This window comes from Diabrotica virgifera, chromosome 7 (assembly GCF_917563875.1).
Source record: "Diabrotica virgifera virgifera chromosome 7, PGI_DIABVI_V3a".
Lineage (NCBI taxonomy): Eukaryota > Metazoa > Arthropoda > Insecta > Coleoptera > Chrysomelidae > Diabrotica > Diabrotica virgifera.
This window is the reverse complement of record NC_065449.1, coordinates 5,595,731-5,617,102: the sequence shown is the minus strand read 5'-3', so window position 1 is coordinate 5,617,102 and position 21,372 is coordinate 5,595,731. Positions and strand designations below refer to the sequence as shown.

Sequence of the window (21,372 nt, the reverse complement as noted above, 5' to 3'; positions counted from 1 at the left end):
CTGTGGTGGGCACTCAATAAGAAAGGAGTCCCTGGTGAATATGTAAAGATTGTGAGGGATATGTATGAGGGAGTAACGACTAGTGTTAGGACAGGTGTGGGAGAGACTGATAAATTTCATGTGAAAGTAGGATTGCATCAAGGTTCTGTGCTTAGTCCGTATTTATTCTCATTAGTTTTGGACCAGATAACAGCGAAAATACAGGGTAACATTCCATGGTGCTTAATGTATGCTGATGATGTCGTGTTAGTAGGAAATAGTGAAAGAGACTTAGAACAAAAACTGGAACAGTGGAGACAAGCTCTGGAGGAAAAAGGTTTAAAACTTAGTAGGACAAAAACAGAGTATTTGGAATGTTCATTTAAAGATGGAGCTACTACAAATAAAATGGTATCTTTGGATGGTGAAATGATTGTAAAAAGCAATAGTTTTAAGTACCTAGGATCGGTATTACAGAGTAATGGAGAAATAGATGGAGATGCATGCAGTAGAATTAGGGCTGGATGGATGAAGTGGAAAGAAGCGAGTGGTGTGTTGTGTGACAGAAAAGTTCCAATGAAGCTGAAGGGAAAATTCTATAAAACAGCCATAAGACCAGCTATGATGTACGGAACTGAATGTTGGGCAGTGAAAAAGAAAGAGGAACAGCGAATGCATGTGGCGGAAATGAGAATGCTTAGATGGATGAGTGGAGTGACAAAGAAGGATAAAATTAGAAATGAGTATATTAGGGGAAGTCTAGGTGTGGCACCAATTGATGCCAAAATGAGAGAGCATAGGTTAAGATGGTTTGGTCATGTTCAACGTCGAGACGTTAACCACCCAATACGAAGAATAGCTGAAGTGCAGATTCCTGGAAGGAGTAGGAGAGGAAGACCAAAGAAGAGCTGGGGGGAGACGATAAGGCAGGACATGTTGGTAAAGGGGATTAACATTGATATGGCCCAAGATAGAATTGTGTGGAGAAATGCAATTAGGGAAGCCGACCCCGCATAGGGATAAGGCAAAGAGAATGATGATGAATGTTTTTTCTCAAAACGAAACAATATGGGTCATATAAAGTCACCGTTAATATACAAAACAGACGCTAAGAAAGACATGGTTTTACGAAACGAATGCATCCCCTGACCATATGTTTTTGGAGTGGCAGTTTAACAAACTGAAATCCTCATAAATTAATTACCATATCAGACCATTATGTCAACAACTCACTTTGGGACATGGCATTCGTTTCTAAAACTGCAGAAGTGTGTCTGTTTTTATGCGTCAGATCGGAGTGATTTATTGTCCTCTCCGGACCATATTGTGGGAAGGCATAACATCGATATAATCGATTGTGGCTTTTCTTAACAGTCACGACACAGCGGGTGAACGAATCACACAAATCGTTCGGCCCTTTTTCGAGAGAGACCTAAGCGCAAATACCTTTTGTTACGAAAATAAATAAATATTTACCGTTCGTTTTATTATATTCATTTCAATTAATTCCAGCAAACCACCTACCGGAATACACCTAAACCTAGCTCGGTTATATTTTATTATTGCAAAAACTATAATTTTTATTTTAATCAAAACATACGTTATATTAAAATAAATTATTTTTGTCGGACAAAAAAAGAGGGAACAATCGTCGAGTTCGACACCCGCAAGATTTCGCTCTAACGCGGTACAGTTTTGTTATTACAAAAAACTCTAAATTTTCAATTGGAAGTATGTACTTATAATTAATTACAAAAGATTGTCGATCTCTTGTCCGACAAATTTACAGTCTCGTTTCTTTAGTCCGACAACGTAAATATGTTAATTGTAGTAGAATATGTTTTACGATTACAAAATTTCGGACACGAATCGCAAGTGATAGATTTGAGGATCCTTTATACATTTATACAAATATAGCACTAAAGAAGTATTTTTTTCAACGTAAATTTATTTAAATTGATCATAAAACATTTTAAATAATATTGCAAATAAAAAAACAAACATTGAAAAAATATTTAATATAAATAGAAATTAGTCTAATTATAAAGTAAGGATACTTTATTTGATAAGAGTAATAACAATTATGTAATCATTCAAGGTGTTACAATTTAATAAGCAATAGATTTTTGCCTTCGACTTAATAGTATAGTTTAAAAGGGATCCTATTGTGCTATCCCGTGGGCACTTTGTTGCTAAAATGTAAAACCCATATTTTTTGGTTTCTAATATATTTGTAATGCAAAATCACTTGGTCGTCCAAAAATCGTTGCGGGAGGGGACCGGTGGGGAGCCTTACAAAAAAAAACTGCAATTTTTTTTTCGTCGTTTTTCGGATGTGCAATATCCGAAAATTCATTCCTCAAATTTGCATACCCATCCGGACATTAGAAAAATTTGTTTTTAATTTATAAAAATACGTCAAACCATTGTTGTATATGGAGCGCCTTCATATAAAATCACTTGCCCTGAAAACCCATATTTTTAAAATCGTTTACATCGCTCTATCTCGAAAAATATTGGGTCTAGCAAAAAATGGCTTTCTATAAACGTTATAGACCAAACATCACAGAACATGTGAGTGTTTTTGGAATTTTGATTGGATAATTAGTTTAAGAAAAAATTAAATAAAAACGAACGGCATGTCACGACGGACAGTGGTGAACGCAGAGATGCGAGGAAGGGCGAGATTCTATGCGAGAGTCAATCCCTAATCGACTCTACTGACCGGGACGTTATTAGGGTCGTTTTTTCATTGTGATGCCGATTTTAGGGATGATGAATACTGCTAGCGTACTAAATAGAGACTTTCTTTGGCTCGTTTTGTGGGCAGATTATTAACACTTTTGGAATATTGTACGTGTTAAGTGATAGTAGTAGTTATATTATCATAATATTAATAATCGGTATTGTTGTATATATTTAAGGTACTGTTGTATACTTATTATTATTATTATTATGTTTATCCAGATTTAGTCATACGGCTCACACTCCCTCAAAGGGGAAAATTCACTTATCCCAGATACTTACGATATCAAAAGGATTGAGCTCTGGTGGGACTCGTTCCGTGTTATCGAGCCCTAGATGACTTAGTACGTCGAGGTATCCCCAAAAATGTTCTTACAGATTCAATAGTTTTATCATTATAAAGCTTATTAAGGACGTCGTAAAATGGTTAAAGTTCAAAAGATTGGTATGTACATATTATCTAAAATGGCATCGGTTATCCCTGGAATTAATTTCGGAATCAAGAACAAAGGATAGTAATACAAACAATTACATCTACGTACCTATTTCTTAATTACTAGATATACAGAAGGACTAGCACAGCCTAAAAGCCACTTCTTATACAGAGTTATTAATAATCTTGACACAGCTTCGTATGTCAACTTATGGGCTCGTATAGATTTATTGTACTTTTTACCAGATAAAATACCATCAATTGTGGACTGAGTAGATAGACCACTGTCCAACCATACATCAGCAAGTCCAGAATCTGTCATAAACTGACCAATTATTTTGGGGAAGTTCATAACAATGTAGAATCTACCTAGACGAATAACTACATTCCTTGTGTCTTCTGGCTGGGACCATTGGAGCTCTTTAGCTTTATAATAGATCGCTTGGTCAAATGTCAGTACGGTGTATCTGTTATTTAGTTTCTTAGCAATTTCACTGCACTTTCTGATAACAGTCCAAACGGTATCATATTCCATGTTCGGTAACATAGTCCGAGACATGGGGTAGAACAGGTAAGTAGCCATAGGTCGTTACATGTGATTTATCCTCCAAAGTCAGTTTATGAAATCCTGACCACTGTGGGATAACGGTTTCATTCCTAACAGAGTCCCTCATTCTGCAAATGCACCATGCCATGTTACGACATCGTATGTTATTATCAAGATTCTGGCTCTTTTCTATGATGCTCAGTTTATTTTCTTCTGATTGTACTTTTCTTTTTGATTTCTCAAAATAACTTTTATGAAGGGAATGAAAATGATTAGGTATTGTCAGCTTCTGATTATATGGCAAAAATTTAAATTGTCCAGGTTTATCTTCATTCAATGGTCCTCTCTGGGAGGCAGCAATTTGGGTTCCGTGAAAAGTAGGTGATTTGTCCAAGGTCTCTTCCAAAATGTCAATGTTGTCAGCGGCAAAGTGGACAAATCTGTCGGGTACCAATTGTTTCGGTATGGTCATATATATGATCATTCTCCAAGTAAAGTTGAATTTCTTCTTGGGCGATGCTGTTACGCACTCTAAGAGTATTGATGTATGAAATTGAATGACCGCAGGCGTGCTTTGCTTCAATGAGTTTTTTGATCTTGTTTCGTGATCGGAACTAAAAGTCCTAGCCCAATATGCTTCGGAGTTTTTATTTTTTCCTTTGAGCAGGCAAAAATAATGTCTTGGCAAATGCTTAGGGTTTCAGTCTTCTTTTCATTATCGCTTTAATTTCGGACTATAAGGTTAACAAGAGAATACAAGCTTTCAGGAATAGACTTTGGGTAGTCTCTAACATTCATTTTTTGAAGTTATACTTCTTTACCGGCGATAGAGGGTGATTTTTTTATATGTTAAAACCTATCAGCCCGGCGCAGGCGCATTATAACTTTGTTCTGATTGGATGTTCAAATGACATGTCAAAAATTATCCGATATGGCAGCTGTGGTTTGGAGGTAAAGGTAAACAAATGAATAATATATTAGTTTTATTGTTGTGAGGACAGAAACAAAAAAGTTTATAATATTGTAGTGACTTTTAAATAGTTTTTAAAAGCAACAGGTACGTAATAATTGTTAATGTATCATGGGTATAAACCTACCTATTTGATCTGCCAAAATACATAGTATGTAATACTTTTATTTATATAATTTGATTACCATCAAAATTTCTTCAATATTCACCTAATATATTGTTTTTTTACTCTATGTTTTGTTGTATTTTTTCAATTCTAAATTATTTCAATTCAAAATTAAAATAATTTGATCAATTTTCAAAATATCACAAGTTTAATCCGTTTAGTTAGTCGATCTTCGTAAATAATGACACATAGTGACCGTGGCTAAGCGGAGAAGGCGAATGAATTCCAATACCAACCGCTCTTATCAGCGCTGGTTCGAGTCCCAATAGAAACTTTCTTTTTTGTTTTTTTTAATACATTTTATGATTGTAAGTATATTTATTATATAATTGTATTTTCAGAAAATACGTATTTAGTTAAAAAAAATTTCGACAATTAATGTTCAGACATCATTTGTGGCTTGTTTAATGTGTTTGTGTGTGTTTTATTCTTTTATTATTTTAATTTTTGGCACTGTTCTAATAAAAATGTTTGAGAAGTAGTAAGTATAAATTAGTTTAATATTTAAACAAAATATAAATAAAAAGTGTATTAATTTCGTTTAAATCATATAATAGAAGTATAACTTCTTACGTGCGTACAAAGTACACACACATTCTTTTTTTTTAAGTCGGGCTCAGTTGACATCTTGTTTATCTCACTTCGGATAGTTTGGCAGATTTTGACTAGAATGTGTTGCTCCGATGCACCGAAACTGAAACTGAGAGTGTCAGATTCGTCGTGGTTGTGCACGATTGTTTCAATTGCCTGTTCTTTCGAGAACTTCCTTAAAAATATTGTTGGCTCGTTTTGTCTAGGAGACCTTACTGATTCAACAGCATCCCCAAAATAGTTCTTCATTTTTTTAATTATTTGTTTCTCGCTCATGTCGTCAATGCCACTAATTTCACGATACCTTTTGCCAATCGATTTTGTATTGTATCCTTTACCTTTCTCAAAACCCTTTCTCCATTTCTTCCAAAAGTTTCCAAATGCTTCATTTTCTGTTTTGTTAATATCAGTATTTCCAACAGATTTTTTATTCAGATTGTGTAATTCAGTTGAAATGCAAGCGGCATTATCCGAGGCAATTAAGTCGTCTCTAGTTCTCGCAAAGAACACAGGGTTGCTTCGTGATATAGCTCTTATTTTTTCTTGTATATTATTAGTCATAACTTGGCATAGTTTTTGTTTCGGTGAGCGCTTCTGACAAAAGATGCACTTTTGTGAATTAAAAGGTGATCGCAAGGGCTGTTTTTGAAAAATATCTTCTCTACGAAACGTCAGTTTAGTATTTTTTTACTTGTACGAGGCAATGTTCTTTGAGCTCGTATAGGATTTGTAACAATTTTTGTGCCATTTAAAAAAATCTTGATTTTGTAGATCATCAAATTTTGAGAATATATCCGCATATATAGAATATATATGCGGATATATAGAATATATCCGCATGAATCTAAGTGTCATGCTATTTCTTTTGGACGATCGAGAGACCCAATAGAATATAATTATAATATACAGAATATTCCTGTTGACTGGGTTACTGAAATTCGTGATTTGGGAATTAATTTAGACTGTAAACTTTTATTTGAATCACATTATACATCAAAAATTTCCAAATCTTTACAAATGCTTGGTTTTATAAAAAGATGCACTAGAGACTTTCAGAATATTGATGCAATTAAATTACTATATTGTTCTTTAGTTAGACCTCATCTAGAGTATTGTTCTTGTGTTTGGTCTCCATCTTACAATATTTACATAACAAAAATCGAGACAGTCCAACACAAGTTCATAAGGTACATAGCATATAAACTGGGTATACCTTTTGAGTTAAATCAGTTAAATTATTATCAAATTGAAACCCAATTGGGTATTCTCTCATTGCGTGACCGACGAGTAATTAAGGATGCAAGGATGCTCTATGGCATAATTAATTCAACAGTTTTGTGTCCTCAGCTACTTGAGCAGGTTGGTCTCCATGTACCTCTCCGCAGAACTCGATTAAATCAAACATTCTATGTTCCTATCCATAGAACCAACTATGCATATAACAACTTTTTATCTCGAGCACTAAGATGGGCAAACACTCAACCTGATCCAGTGGCGGTTTCTCCATAAGTGCACATGTGCACGTGAACCCCCAAAATTATTTTCACACCAACATTCATATATATGTAATATTTATCATTCTATAAATAACATTTTAATTTAACTATACAGTAATTGAAATAACAGATCCAAGGAGTTTATAAGTATCTAATAGGTAATAACATTTAATTATTTTTATTCTATTTCAAAGGAGAAAGTTCACGGATGCGAGGCCTTAGACAGAACCCCGCGTTCACCGCTCTCATAGTGGTTCCTATACCAATGACTTTTCATACGACAATATACAACTCACCACCCACCCCGCTACCCGTTATAGCCCACAAGCTTAGATGGCCACAGGATCACAAGTTGGATGTGATCTTAGGGCATGATATTTGGTATTTTCAACGTGCACGGCACACGTATGTTTAAATTTTGCTTTCATGAAGTTCGAATTTCGGAACTAAGTATATTAAGAATGGAAGGATTTGTGGACGTAAATGTTAGCGTGGAATATTTAAAATTGATTAAATTTTCTTCATTAGATATATTTAGAAGAAAAATTAAAAATGCCGAAACCAAATTTGTTAATTAAGAATGTACCAAAGTGCAAACGTCGGGATTATAAATGATTATTTAAAATGGAGATTTGTGTAAAAACTTACAAATTGTGTAGGTGTGAAGCACATATTTGGAGAAGAGGAAGCATAATGAATTAAATAGAAGATACGATTTTAACTATCCAGTTGGAATTCCAGATTTGAATTCTCCAATTATGTACTTGTTACGATGTCAGTGACAACTGCAGAAACAGAACGATGTCTCTCTGCATTGAAACGTATCAAAACTTTCCTTAGAATAGCTATGGGCCAGGATCGATTAACTGCACTCACAATGTTTTCAATAAAAAAAAATGATTCAAGAAATTCCAAATTTTACTGAATTTGTTTGTGAATAATTTATCTAAAAATTAACAGGCGACTGACTTTCGTTACAAAAATTGCTTGTAACATTTAAACACTAAATTATAATTTTAAGTCAATAAAATACATTATTTATTGTAATTTTTAATAAGGTCCTTTGATTTTTACAATTTGAAGACACTCAAAAACCTTTACCTACGGAAATAGGGTCTCAAGGTCTTTTTATATGTTAACATTATGTGTGCACCCCCAATATTTTACACCAGGCGCCGCCACTGACCTGATCTAGATTTCTTTGCACCGAAGTCTGAATTCATCTCTGGCCTCAAACGTTTGTTTGTTTGAGTAGTTGTTGGATATTCATTATTGTGATACAGTCGAACCCGCTTATTAGAATCCCTGTTATAGGAATATCCCGGTTTATGGAATATAAATTCAAGTTCCCGAAACATTTCCATTTACTCCTTAATAAATTTATCTGTTTATTGGAATAGGATCTAGCTAGATAATACCGCTTATTAGCATATTTTGCAGGTCAAAGAATATTTTTTTTACAAAAATTTAAATTATGTTTGGTATTATGGCTTGTCGTCAACGGCCTGTAAGTAGTGCTGGATTAGATATTATTAGGGTAATAAATATTTATTACTTTGTTACGAATACCAATTCGATCTTTAGCATGGCCGACAAATGCATGGGTCATAAAATAATTTCTATTTGTCTACACAAAGGCACTGTTGCCTGTTATAAAATTGTTAGAAGCAGTTTATTTAGAATTCACTCAGAGAGTACCTACTTGTTTGCAAGATGGAATTATGGCTTTGTTAAATTCGAAAAGGAGAGAAAAGAACAAGAATGTAACAATCCATTTCTTGACGCCAATAAAACTTCTATTCAACCAGTGGATTAAGGATGACCACACGGATTAACAACGAAAAAGCTATAATTACCAATAATTTCTCAAGAACAAAAAGTAATTTTGTTATATTATATGCATTTTAATAAGAAAATATTTACATATCTACATATTGCATACATTTCATATTAATTATATAATGTATTCATTCACATACATGTAATGTAATTTGGTATTTAACACATACATAGATATGTACTAGTTACACTACTGTATTATTGACGTAAAAAGACCTAAAACCATTTACATACACTGATTATATAGGTACATATATGATATAAATATTGGCATAGTATGTAATAAAACTACATATTGGCATAGTATGTAATAAAACTACATATTGGCATAGTATGTAAAACTACACATTGGCATAGTATGTAAATAATATTATTACGTATATTCGGTAACACTTATTTCGACTAGCCACCAATGATCGATTATTAGAATATCCCGGTTATAAGAATATTTTTGCCTTGCACAAAGGCTATTCCAATAAGCGGGTTCGACTGTATATGAATCTGATTTATGTGATTAAGTTTGTGATACTTATATTTTATTGTATTATTGTTTTATTATTTCTATTTTATTGTAGTTTTATTATTGTTTTATTATTACTATTTTATTGTAGTTTTATTATTATTGACACATCCCACATAACAATGATGTTCGCATCATGTTCTAAGCATATCCTACCAACATTCGTCGAAGTATATCCTTTTTAGTATATGCGTAGTACAAGCATAGCATGTACCATAAAAAACATTCTAAATTTCATGTTCTTTGCATGTGCTTCGAAGAATATTCTTGCACCGAATATACTGAGCACATTCGTGTACGTAGTATATCGGAATGTTCGTAAAAGTTTATTCTTAGAATATACCTTAATCGAATATTCTTAGTATATGCGTTAGTATATGCAAAAGTATATGCTTAACACATACTTGTATATACTTTTAAAATATCTTAAAAAGAATATACTGTATGTACCTATAGGAAGAAGAATAATGTTAGCCTATAGATTATCAACTTCGCGTTAAGAATAATTAATAAAATTTAGGTATTTTGGTAGGTACTACTGAACTATCTAATTCATCATTTTTTTAAACCGTTTTAATTGTACGGTAAAAAAGTTTAAAACTTAAATCTATTGAAGAAAAATGAGAAATTCTCGTTTCGTTTTCAATTGAAATGAATACACCATTTTGATTTGAGTTTATACCATAAAATTATTTTTACCTATAATTTTCGGGAATCCGGAAACGGCCATTCATTGTCATTCTGACCCTTGCATTGCATATTTTATACCTGCACAAGGGAAGGGGCTAGGTAACAAAAAGGCAAAATATGAAAATAGTTTCCAGTACAGTTAAGGCTAAGGCATTTATGTCTACGCTGTGAGGACGAAGCGACTGTATTTCTAGCTACAAGGACTAAAACATTTTGAACATAAAAGCAGCTTGAAAATAATAAATTCATATTGGTACTTCAATATTTCCTAAATACCTAGTAAGTAAAAGTATGTATAATGTATATAGATACCTATAAATTTTAGTAATTTACATACATATTATATTATATATTTGGCTATTATATAATTATATAAGCAGCATTTTTATTTTGATGTGCACATAATAACTAAATATATTACTTATATTTTATATATAGGCTACTTACCCATATAATATTTATTATACATAGGTACCTATATAACTAACTAAAGTTTATATATTTTATACTTACTTTTTACGTAATATTGTAGAATGTAATAATACATTCTCATATGCAATTAGAATATGTAAATATAATATATTAGTAGAACCTAGGATGAGACTGGGTGATGTTGAAAACATACTTCTGAGAAATATAGCACATCCTTGGAATATTCTTCCCATATACTAAAAATATGTGCGATAGTACATTTTAAGTATATACATAGAAGGTATATAGCACTTCCTTGGAATATTCTTCCCATATACTAAAAATATGTGCCCTAGTACATTCTAAGTATGTAACTAGAAGGTATATAGCATTTCCTTGGAATATTCTTCCCATATACTAAAAATGTGTGCGATAGTACATTCTAAGTATATAAATAGAAGGTTTATAGCACCTCCTTAGAATCTTCTAAAAAGTATGTTCTTGGTATATACTGAAAAGAAGTGCGGTAGTACATTCTAAGTATATACATAGAACGTTTAAGTACTGTAATGTAGTATATACTCAGTATATGCTCTGCACATTCGCAATGGTAATTACGCATATTCTAAGTATATACTTTTTCTGAAAAGTATGTTCTATGAATCTACTAAGAACATGAAATTGTTATGTGGGATGTATTATGTATATTGGACTTATAAACTTGTAATCTTATTGGGCAGTGTCCCGTTGAAAATAAATAAATAAATAAATAAACATATTATCATCATGACAATTTTTCATACGTTCACTCGTGCATTGAATAAATTTTTTTTAGATCTTTCTTGAGAATTAACCAGCCTTCCTGGTTCCAAACAAATAAGACACACATTTTGAATAAAAACGTCTTGTGCGACATCAGATTTTGGGAAAGAAACATGCCTTAATCTGATTTTTGACTCAAGTTAGCTGTCAGAGCTGCTGCTGTTTGTTAAATCCATTTCTAGATGGATACAAAAAAATTTTAGCTGTAATACTAATAAGTAGGTACAATATTGTTAACTTACCAATAGGTTTAATTAATCACTTTTAATAATATAATTAACACAGAACTTTATTATGTCTCACTTAAAATCTCAGTGGATTTCGTGCTAAAACTAAAGCTTATAATAGTAAAGAATTTAAAGAAAGAACAGCATCTCAAGGCAAAAACGACCCTAACAACAACCCAGTCGATTAGGGGTTGACTCCCGCATAGAATCTCGCCCTTCCTCGCATCTCTGCGTTCGCCACTGTACGTCGTGACATGCCGTTCGATTTATTTAATTTTTTCTTAAACTAATTATCCAATCAAAATTCCAAAAACACTCCCATGTTCTCTGATGTTTGGTCTATAACGTTTATAGAAAGTCATTTTTTGCTAGACCCAATAGTTTTCGAGATAGAGCGATGTAGACGATTTTAAAAATATGGGTTGTCAGGGCAAGTGATTTTATATGAAGGCGCTCCGTATACAACAATGGTTTGACGTATTTTTATAAATTAAAAACAAATATTTCTAATGTCCGGATGGGTATGCAACCTTGAGGAATGAATTTTCGGATATTGCACATCCGAAAAACGACGAAAAAAAAATTGCAGTTTTTTTTTGTAAGGCTCCCCACCGGTCCCCTCCCGCAACGATGTTTGGACGACCAAGTGATTTTGCATAACAAATATATTAGAAACCAAAAAATATGGGTTTTACATTTTAGCAACATAGTGCCCACGAAAATCTTTTCTAGAAGCCTTTTGCCAGTCCATTTACTCTACTATAAAGCATTCTGTATTTCCAAAAAGTTTCTTCCTTTCGTTTCTGGTACAAAAATGGAGACAAAAATAATAGTAAAAGAAGCTATTCCACTAAATAAAAAGAAAACTCCGCTCATACCAAACGTTTCTCGAATAAAAGGAAAAGCAGCTACAATAACTAATCCTAAAGTAAGAGCACCGAAGGAACCGATGCTAACACAGATATATTTTACATTCGTAGCAAACAGTTCTCCTCCAATGGTCCAAGGTATCGTAGCATAACCAATATTGAAGAAAACGTAAAAATTAATGAGGCTTGCAAGTGGTAACCAAAATATTGGATCAACATTGTAACTGTGACTTTGAAGGTAGAAGTACACACCCAAACCTACTAAAGAAACTATGCTGCCTGTGGAAGATACCTGAAGAAGAATTTTTCTACCAAGACGATCTATTAATAGAGTTGCAACACTACAAAGGACTATCTGCACAAAACCTATGATTATTGAAGCCAGGCTGGAAGGAATTATGTTACCACTAGCGTTAAGAATTGGTTGTAAATAAAGAAGAATAAACGGAATACCCATACATTGTTGAAAAAGAAGCAAGCCACAACAAGCTATCATGGCATTTTGAGTTGGAGCCACAGTTAATCCTTTAAAGTTTACCTTTTGATGTTTAGACGTGTATACCACTTCTTGTATGTGTAGTAATTCTTTACTAGTATCAGAGTTTTTATGAATCTTTTTTAATACCTTCTCAGCTTTGTTAGTGTCATCTTTCGCCATAAAATAATATGGACTTTCTGGTACAAACGGTACAAAAGTTACGAAAAATATGGTTACAGGAATTAAAAGAAAATATGCATAGCCCTGAACGCTTACCAAAGGACCTACAACAAACGAACACAGATGACCCACAGCATTCATAATTCCAAATATGGAACTTAAAATGCCCCGATTCGAGTCTTCCGATATTTCTGCTACATAACTTGGCAAAACAGTTAAAGCAATTCCAGCGGAAATACCTGGCAACCACAAATAAATAGAATTTTGAGGCATTAGCTAGTAGGATGTAACATGCAAAGAACGGCACACTAGAACAGATTACAGTTCTTTTGCGACCAAGTTTATCTGTAAAGTTACAATATATGGGACACATAATGAGGGGACAACGATATGAAATGCTATGACTGATAATACAGAGAAAGATAACAGGAGAAACGAGTATAGGAACAAGGAGAGTGTCATGGTTGAATAATTTAAGGGACTGGTTAAATACAGTTCTGGTAGAACTCTTCAGAGCAGCTGTAGGTACAGCAAAGATAGTGATGATGATATCCAACCTCCGACTTAGAGACGGCACTTAAAGAAGAAGAAGAATAATATCGCTAATGGCCCAGGTGGTTAAAGCGACTATTGTTTTGTAAATAAAAAACAAAATATTTAAAAAATATTTATTATAATATAAATAAAATTAATTTAATGTGTTAAAATTTAATAAGCAATAGGTTTTTGCCTTCGACTTAAAGCTTTTTGTATTTCCAAAAGCCAAAAAGTTTCTTCCTTTTGTTTCTGGTACAAAAAGTGAGACAAAAATAATACTAAAAGAAGCTATTCCACTGAAAAGAAGGAAGACCCCACTCATACCAAATGTTTCCCTAATAAAAGGAAAAGCAGCTACAATAACTAACCCCAAAGTAAGAGCAGCGAAGGAACCAATGCTAACACAGATAGATTTTACATTTGTAGCAAACAGTTCTCCTCCAATAGTTCAAGGTATCGTAGCATAACCAATATTGAAGAAAATGTAAAAATTAATGAGGCTTGCCAGTGGTATCCAAAATATTGGATCAACATTGTAACTGTGACTTTGAAGGTAGAAGTACACACCCAAACCTACCAAAGAAACTATGCTGCCTGTGGAAGATACCTGAAGAAGAATTTTTCTACCAAGACGATCTATTAATAGAGTTGCAACACTACAAAGGATTATCTGCACAAAACCTATAATTATTGAAGCCAGGCTGGAAGGAATTATGTTACCACTAGCGTTAAGAATTGGTTGTAAGTAAAGAAGAATAAATGGAATACCCATACATTGTTGAAAAAGAAGCAAGCCACAACAAGCTATCATGGCATTTCGAGTTGGAGCCACAGTTAATTCTTTCCAGTTTACCTTTTGATGTTTAGACGTGTATATACCACTTCTCGTATGTGTAGAAGTTCTTTACTGATATCAGAGTTTTTACGAATTTTTTTTAATACTTTCTCAGCTTTATCGGTGTCATCTTTCGCCATGAAATGGTACAAAAGTTGCGAAGAATATGGTTACAGGAATTAAAAGGAAATATGCATAACCCTGAACGCTTACCAAAGGACCTACAACAAACGAACAAAGATGACCCACAGCGTTCATAATCCCAAATGTAGAACTTAAAATACCCCGATTTGAGTCATCCGATATTTCTGCTACATAACTTGGTAAAACAGTTAAAGCAATTCCAGCAGAAACACCCAATATTATTCTGGCAACCACGAATAAATAGAATTTTGATGCATTAGCTATTAGGTTGTAACATGCAAAGAACGGCACATTAGAAAAGATTACAGTTCTTTTGCGACCAAGTTTATCTGTAAAGTTACAATATATGGGACTCTTAATGAGGGAACAACTATATGAAATGCTAAGACTGATAATACAGGGAAAGATAAGAGGAGAAACGAGTATAGGAAGAAGGAGAGTGTCACGGTTGAATAATTTAAGGGACTGGTTTAAATACAGTTCTGGTAGAACTCTTCAGAGCAGCTGTAGGTACAGTAAAGATAGTGATGATGATATCCAACCTCCGATTTTGAGACTGCACTTAAAGAAGAAAAAGAATAACTAATACATATCGCTAATGACCCAGGTGGTTAAAGCGACTATTGTTTTGTAAATAAAAAACAAAATATTTAAAAAATATTTATTATAAATAAAATTAATTTAATGTTTTAAAATTTAATCAGCAATAGGTTTTTGCCTTCGACTTAAAGCATTCTGTATTTCCAAAAAGTTTCTTCCTTTCGTTTCTGGTACAAAAATGGAGACAAAAATAATACTAAAAGAAGCTATTCCACTGAAAAGAAAGAAGACCCCACTCATACCAAACGTTTCCCGAATAAACGGAAAAGCAGCTACAATAACTAATCCTAAAGTAAGAGCACCGAAGGAACCGATGCTAACACAAATAGATTTTACATTCGTAGCAAACAGTTCTCCTCCAATAGTCCAAGGTATCGTAGCATAACCGATATTGAAGAAAACGTAAAAATTAATGAGGCTTGCCAGTGGTAGCCAAAATATTGGATCAACATTGTAATTGTGACTTTGAAGGTAAAAGTACACACCCAAGCCCACTAAAGAGACAATGCTGCCTGTGGAAGATACCTGAAGAAGAATTTTTCTACCAAGACGATCTATTAATAGAGTTGCAACACTACAAAGGACTATCTGCACAAAACCTATGATTATTGAAGCCAGGCTGGAAGGAATTATGTTACCACTAGCGTTAAGAATTGGTTGTAAGTAAAGAAGAATAAATGGAATACCCATACATTGTTGAAAAAGAAGCAAGCCACAACAAGCTATCATGGCATTTCGAGTTGGAGCCACAGTTAATTCTTTCCAGTTTACCTTTTGATGTTTAGACCTGTATACCACGTCTTGTATGTGTTGTAGTTCTTTACTAGTATCAGAGTTTTTATGAATCTTTTTTAATACCTTCTCAGCTTTGTTAGTGTCATCTTTCGCCATAAAATAATATGGACTTTCTGGTACAAACGGTACAAAAGTTACGAAAAATATGGTTACAGGAATTAAAAGAAAATATGCATAGCCCTGAACGCTTACCAAAGGACCTACAACAAACGAACAAAGATGACCCACAGCATTCATAATCCCAAATATAGAACTTAAAATACCCCGATTTGAGTCTTCCGATATTTCTGCTACATAACTTGGCAAAACAGTTAAAGCAATTCCAACAGAAACACCCAATATTATTCTGGCAACCACGAATAAATAGAATTTTGAGGCATTGGCTATTAGTATGTAACATGCAAAGAACGGCAGAGCACAAAGGATCAAAGTTCTTTTGCGACCAAGCTTATCAGCCAAGAGTCCCGATACAATAGTTCCTAAGATAGCTCCAATATTAGGTAAGGAAGCAATCAATGACTCCTCTGCGGGTGTTATTGGTTTGCCCAAAGGATTGATGCTTGTATCGTTGCTGTATAGTTTTGGTATGGTCGGTGATGTCCATGAGAATAGAGTGGCCATATTAATGGACAGAAAGTTTACTGAAAATAAAAAAAAATAAATCAGTAAATTAGGTTACTGTAATTTAGCAATCAATAATTGAAGAGGATGACTCATTGGCAAGACTCAAATTTTGGATTACTGAATTTGCGCCAATTGGTATATCACTAATTATTATCAAAAGGACGTTATCCATTTGTTATACTCGAGAAGGTACCTCTAGGAATAATTAAAACGATCGAAAACATCTACTAGAACAACACAATAGAAGTACAAGTGGACGATGAATTAATTGACCCAATTGAAGCCGGCAATGGGATAAGACAGAGGGATTCCTTGAGTCCTTTATTGTTCAACCTGATCATTGACGAAATAATAAAAAAAGTAAGAACTAAAAAAGGATACCAAATGGGAGAAAAACAACTTAAAATAATCTGCTATGCGGACGATGCAATACTAATCTCTCAGAGTGAAGATGATTTACAACCTATGCTGCACTAATTCAACATAATCGCCAGAAAATTTAACATGTTAATTTCCTCCCAAAAGACATGGCATGGTTATAACAGCAGATCCAATAAGATGTAAATTGGAGCTGGAAGGTCAGATAATAGAACAAGTGATGGAGTTTAAATACGTAGGCATCACACTATCTAGCTACGGAAGGCTCGAAACAGAAGTGGAAGATCAAGTGAATAGAGCAAACAGAGCAGCAGGTTGCCTGAATGACACAATATGGAGAAATAAAAATATCGGAAAAGAAATGAAAGGCAGAATTTACAAACAGTCATCAGACCAATAATGACATAAGCGGCAGAAACACGACCCGACACAGAGAGGACAAAAAGATTGCTCGAAACAGCGGAGATGAAAACCCTTCGAAAAATCGATGGTAAGACTCTATGGAACAGAGCTAGAAGTACAGATATACGATGGAGATGCAAGGTGTATAACATTAATAACTGGGTAAGAAACAAAAGAATAGAATGCAATGACCACATAACCCGAATGACAACAAATAGAGTAGTAAAGACTGTTCTTCAATATGAATACGATCAGTGGGAAGACCACAAAAACGATGGAACGACAACTTACCTACTGGAGGCACTTTAAGAAACAGACAATAGAGTCATGTCTACACAAATAGAAGAAGAGGAAAGGTAGAATTGTTCTTAAAAAATTATATCTTTTAGTTTTGGTCTGTTTTAGTTTTAATCCATCTGGCTTTTTTGCAATTATTGTTTTTCTCACCTGAAATAACAGCCCAATATAAAAAGTAGTTAGATTTCTGAGACACCATCACGACTTATCACAACAATAGTAAGAACGTTGTCCTTAATAAGTTTACCTATAAATATCTACCAGATTTATTCAAAATAGATAAGAAACTGATGGTTATTAATTTGAACAGGTGAAAAAATTGTAGACGTTAATAAATTCTTCCTGTGGTTGTTTTAAAATTAAGTACTGTTATGTTTGGTAACAAAAATCTTATTCAAATAAGAGTTTTGCTTCAAAGGAATGCAGCTATGACGCAATATGGCGTCTTAACAAGAACAAATATTTATTATGGAATTTGCTTTATCAAAATAAATGACAGAATGTGAGAAGTTAACAAATAAAAGTCATTATAAAAGTAAAGTGATGTCTAGGTACCTACGCAGTGGCGCACCGAGAATTTTCCTCTGGGAGGGGTTGGCTTGGAAACCGAATTTTTTTTGTATTGTTTGTGAAAAACAAGTTACATTTTCCTGTAGGCGAGGATATAAAGCATTACGTTATGAAACCTTTTGCGTTCGATTCGAGAGAGCATTAGGAAAATTCTTGAATGCTCGGCATGAGGTACAAATAAAAATTGCATTGTTGTAAACAGAATAGTTATTTATGAAACAGTTCGTGAAGTATGCTTTTTGCGAATGCACGTGATGTTTAGAGTAACATCGCGTAAGTTCGCAAAAAGTATTTCACGCACAGTTTCATACAATATTTTATCTACGATAAACAAATAAAACAACTGTAACTCTTGTCAATTTGCTGCGATTATTTCATGAATGAAACTGTTCAAAACCAAAATTTTATTGTAATTTATTTATGTAAGTACAAATTACTACAGTTAAACACACAGTTGTTATAAATATTTGACGGTTGAAAGTCATCACTTTTTTAACTTTTAAAACAGTAATTGCCATTAATGTCACTGAATGTATTTTTTCATAGCAACGAAGGGCATCTGACGTAGCGTTACCAGGTGTCCCGATGTGCGCGGGACGTCCCGATTTTCAGGGGTCTGGGGACGCGTACCGATTTGTACCTGATCGGGACACTTAATGTCCCGATTTTCACCCACGAAAACCAATTTTCACCCACGAAGTAGGTTTTGCCAAGGAGGCAAAACCTCATTTTCAGGAGGACTTGCAGTGAATTTTATAACTATGTTATAAAAACAAGGCACTCCTAAAAGCGGCAAAATCGAATGAAAAATATAATTTTAATAAAAAATAAATAATTTACTTAATCTACGATTTTTTTTGTAATTTCGTCTGATTATTATTATTATGTAGGATTAAATAGAGATTATAGAAACACCTTGTAGTCCAGTAAATAAATTGGAAATACGGCGATAACGTGTAATTTTCAGGATCAACTCCGAATTGCATAAAAATTCGGACGGCTTGTGCCGTTGGTTGCTTTTACTCGGGAGCTGACAGTCACCCCTACTTGGGGGTGAAAAACCGCGCGTTTAAAATAAGTGCGGAGATAGATAAATTGACTAATTCTAAGCAATTTTAGTTCGATAGAATTTTAACTTAGTTAATACTTTTCGAGTTGTTTACGATTGAAAATGTTTATTTTTCGACAAAAAAATCCCGTTTTCAGGCGATTTTCACAAATAACTCAAAAAGTATTTGATCGAAAAAAATATTCTTAGCAAAAATGTAACATAATTTAAAAAAAATGGAAAAAGTTGTGAACTCGTAAAGACTATAGACCCAGCAAATGAAAAGTTGTAGTTCATGAAAAATACGTTCTTATTCGTCAAATTCCAAATCAAATATTTCAACGTAAAATAATCAAGAAATGAAGCACTTTTCGGAAAAAACCAATTAAATCTTTTTTAAAAAAGCTTTATTTTTATGTTTTAAAAAAGTTTCTAGCATTAAATCTTAGAAGGTTATGCTCAAAATCAAGTTGACTCTTTTTTTTGGTAAAAAGATCGTGAAAATCTCCCCCTACTTAGCACCCCAAATGAAATTAATCGTTACCGCTTTACAAACAATTTACTTTACTTATGTATTTTTTACATGATTGAAAGGGCCCGAACGAATCACTAATCACGAGTGTATGCAAAATATGAACTGCCATATTTGAACCAATTTTTGTCTAACAGAAAAACAAAATAAATCTATCATATTTATAAAAGCAAAACCTACCTACTTTTTACTCCTTGAGATTTTTAGTATCCCTAATACTTGTTAAGTTATTTTGAAAAAAGGGCATTTTCCAATATTTTAGGAAAAATTTTTTTTTACTATAAAACCAATATTTTCAAAACTAAGCACTCCTAACCGGTAAACCTTAAGACTTTCTGAACATACATTTTTTATGCTTTTTTAAAAGCTACATTTTTGCTAAGAATATTTTTTTCGATAAAATTACTCGAAAAGTATTGACTTAGTTTAAAAATTATATAGAACAAAAGTTTTTTAGAGTTAGTCAGTTGATCCATTTTGGGACTTACTTTAAACGCGCGTTTTTTTACCCCCGAGAAGGGGTAACTATCACCACCCAAGTAAAAGCAACCAACGGTACAAGTTCAACTTTGAAGTAGACGGTAAGTAGAACCAAAAACCAGATTTTCATGCAGTTCGGAGTAGACTCTGAAAATTATACTCCAAAACGGTAATTAACTGGGCTATTGTTGTTTATTTGTCCCGATCTACAAACCTAAATCCCGATTTGTTTTTGCTTGTGTACCGATTAAAAACAAATTGGACCTGGTAACACTAATCTGACGTAATATACTTGACGACAGGATATTATCAAAAATTATCACTTTAATTTTTATTTCTGTAGCTTTCTATTGGTCAGAATCTCCTATGAATGAAATAATCATGGAAATGAGTTATATTTTTATACTCGGGGGTTTTGAGGTTGCTAAACAGGAATATGGGTTCGGCGAACCTGTAAGAGGTACCTGGTGCCCGGTATCTATATTATCTCCTGGAGTTTTGCAATAAATATTGCATGGAAGATGCTGTATGAGTATGAGTTACCTGGTGCCCGGACTCTACTTCGTCTTCTGGAGTTTTATAGAAATTCGTTATAAAATTCAACGGTGAATAACAATAACAGTAAGTTATTTTAGTTCAGAGCGAAAATTATGAAAAAAAAATAATTCGAAATTTTTTTTCACTATTAATAATAATTTTTTTAGATATAAAGATGCCAGAACCTCGAGTATATGATTAAAACTCTTAGTTACCTTAAAAACCCCGGAATGACATGTTGCAACAAATTTTATTACGAATTTTCATACAATTCCCAGAGACCACGTAGATACAGGGCACCAGGTATCTCGTACAACATCTTCATTGCAATATTCTTGTTCAGCGATCTTAAAATTCCGAGATAATAAATTATTTTCAATAACGAATTTCTATAAAACTCCTAGAGATGGCGTAGATTCCTGGCACCAGGTACCTCTTACAGCTTCACCGACCCTATATTCCTGTTTAGCGACCTCAATATCCTCCGAATATGAAAATTAAACTCATTCTCATGATTATTTTCCAAGTTGTGAATTTTTATTGTGTAAACACTTTGAGATGCACTTTGGAAAATGTATTTTCCGCCTACAAGAATGCAATTCTCATTTGTAATTATTTATGCCAAGTATT

General features: G+C 33.4%; 3 protein-coding genes across 4 annotated transcripts; all 3 read right to left on the bottom strand.

Annotated features, from left to right (window-relative positions):
* Positions 1 to 4,319: 4,319 nt before the first annotated feature.
* LOC126888891 (uncharacterized) lies at positions 4,320 to 8,202 on the bottom strand. Its single transcript, XM_050657332.1, has 2 exons — positions 8,114 to 8,202; positions 4,320 to 6,914 (listed from the first exon to the last, which is right to left on the bottom strand). Exon 2 carries the CDS (start codon positions 5,990 to 5,992, stop codon positions 5,387 to 5,389), a length of 606 nt encoding a protein of 201 aa, XP_050513289.1. The 5' UTR covers positions 5,993 to 6,914; positions 8,114 to 8,202; the 3' UTR covers positions 4,320 to 5,386.
* A 3,978-nt stretch (positions 8,203 to 12,180) lies between these two features.
* LOC114342156 (facilitated trehalose transporter Tret1-like) lies at positions 12,181 to 15,091 on the bottom strand. The gene is made up of 2 exons (XM_028292940.2): positions 14,557 to 15,091; positions 12,181 to 13,067 (listed from the first exon to the last, which is right to left on the bottom strand). Exons 1-2 carry the CDS (start codon positions 14,591 to 14,593, stop codon positions 12,196 to 12,198), a joined length of 909 nt encoding a protein of 302 aa, XP_028148741.2. The 5' UTR covers positions 14,594 to 15,091; the 3' UTR covers positions 12,181 to 12,195.
* Positions 15,092 to 15,126: 35 nt separating this feature from the next.
* On the bottom strand, positions 15,127 to 17,968 carry LOC114342155 (facilitated trehalose transporter Tret1). Of its 2 annotated transcripts, none has more exons than XM_028292939.2 (2): positions 17,823 to 17,968; positions 15,127 to 16,515 (listed from the first exon to the last, which is right to left on the bottom strand). In XM_028292939.2, the coding sequence occupies exon 2, from the start codon at positions 16,493 to 16,495 to the stop codon at positions 15,176 to 15,178; it is 1,320 nt and encodes a 439-aa protein (XP_028148740.1). In that variant the 5' UTR covers positions 16,496 to 16,515; positions 17,823 to 17,968; the 3' UTR covers positions 15,127 to 15,175. The 2 variants fall into 2 exon arrangements, with proteins under 2 accessions (XP_028148740.1, XP_028148739.1); XM_028292938.2 differs by having other exon boundaries at positions 17,726 to 17,891.
* Between the last annotated feature and the right edge of the window lie 3,404 nt (positions 17,969 to 21,372).